The 1,679-nt window shown below is 29.1% G+C and overlaps 1 protein-coding gene across 1 annotated transcript in view; it reads right to left on the minus strand.

Moving 5' to 3' along the window:
- The window catches only part of LOC106678263 (uncharacterized), a 4,795-nt gene extending 3,116 nt beyond the window's left edge, over positions 1–1,679 (minus strand). The window contains exon 1 of the mRNA XM_014416682.3: positions 1,518–1,679. Coding sequence (XP_014272168.1) covers positions 1,518–1,548 — 31 coding nt within the window. The 5' untranslated portion in view covers positions 1,549–1,679. The remainder of the gene's footprint in view (positions 1–1,517) is intronic.

Genomic DNA, 1,679 nt, shown 5'->3' on the forward strand with positions numbered 1-1,679 from the left:
GTGTTCACAACAGGTAGGTCACATGATCGTGTTCACAACAGGTAGGTCACATGATCGTGTTTACAACAGGTAAATAAAGTAAGGGAAATTAGAATCGTGAATAATTTTGAATTCCAGTTTTTGCCATTGACACGATATAAGTACCTATTGATATGTATGTGTGAATATTTCTACACTGATAAGAATAAACAATTTCAGTCCAAAAAATTCCGATGTTGAGATAAGTACATTGTCGAACCGAGAAAAATATTCTCTATCGAATGGTATAAAGGATTTGAGCTATATATTATGATATTAACGAGGTAAAAACTGTATTGAAGGGATATGTTTTTATTCAAAATTTTCTGAACTTTACTTTTTGTCTCCCGAGAATCCAAGGATAAGGACTTAAATCCTTTAAAATTATCAGGAGAGATTTTTTAACATTCCTAGTCATTATTCACTGTGTCTAAGTATCTCGTAACTAAACCGAATAAAATAATAATGCAACAAGAAATCAAAGAAATAGTTCCAGTGGTTAATAGTCAAATTGATGAATCTACCAACCATAGTGTGAGCTAATAAAAAAGGCGGCTGTTCCTAAATCTTACTACAAATTATTTTTTCATTCGGAGCTCTATATCTTCAAAACAACCTACAACACGAAAAAGCTTAATAGAAAATCATAAAATTAATCGAAATCTGCAACAATATAAGCTCTAATATAGTTGTTCACGAGTTCAATACTCCTGGAGATATTGTTTTTTTAAAAAGTAACATTTTTTTTTCTTTCCAAATCACGAAAAATCGATATTCTGTGAATTAATTTTAGCAGATATGACGAAAAGTTGTACTCCTACGAAGGACTTAGAGATGTCAATTAGCTCTTAATTGAGAAGCAGTGGAAAGGGTAGGAATAACTGTTTTCATTATATTCCCCAAAATAAATTGTCAAAATTTTATGATAAATTGTCACCAAAAATTATATCTCATGAACTAAGGGACATATAGATGGAAATTATCGCCTAAAGTGAAGCTAGTTAATTTACTACAATTGTAATTAGCAACATGTATCTTGGTAGAACTAGAGGTTTTCATTATATTCGCTAAAATGAATATACATAATATTGATTTTTCATTATTTGGAAACAATATTACTTTTTTTAAAAAAATAAGAAAAAGAGATTAGATTAGATTAAAGATTTTAGAACATTTACTCTACTTTAAATAATGTCCTATGTAGTTTTAAGGATATATAATCCAGAATGAAAAATGAGCGAAAATTTAAGGTTTTTACGAATAAAATAAAGTTGGGAGAGAGTGGACCTTAAATACTTCAATATTTACTTTTTAATGACATTCACTGTATCTCTTCTATACTAAAGATAAAAATTGAACTATTTTCTACAGAAAATAAACAACATCCTTTTATTTTGTTTAAGAGAACTAAATAATAAGTTATTGTATCCTCTGAAACAGCCGCCATTTTTTTATTCTAATTTTCTAATTAGACGGTCTATGAAAAAAAAATCACTCACCGTATAACAGTAATACGAGATATATCCGCATAGCTATTACTGCACTAAATTATTGAATACAGATAATATTGAACTGTAAGACTGTGGAGGTATAGAGACGCAAACATCTCCTTAAGATTAACGAATTAAGGAAAGGATCATGGTATAACTCTTGGATTTTGC

Source organism: Halyomorpha halys, unplaced genomic scaffold, assembly GCF_000696795.3.
Source record: "Halyomorpha halys isolate HHAL.00 unplaced genomic scaffold, Hhal_1.1 Scaffold131.1, whole genome shotgun sequence".
Taxonomy (NCBI): Eukaryota; Metazoa; Arthropoda; class Insecta; order Hemiptera; family Pentatomidae; genus Halyomorpha; species Halyomorpha halys.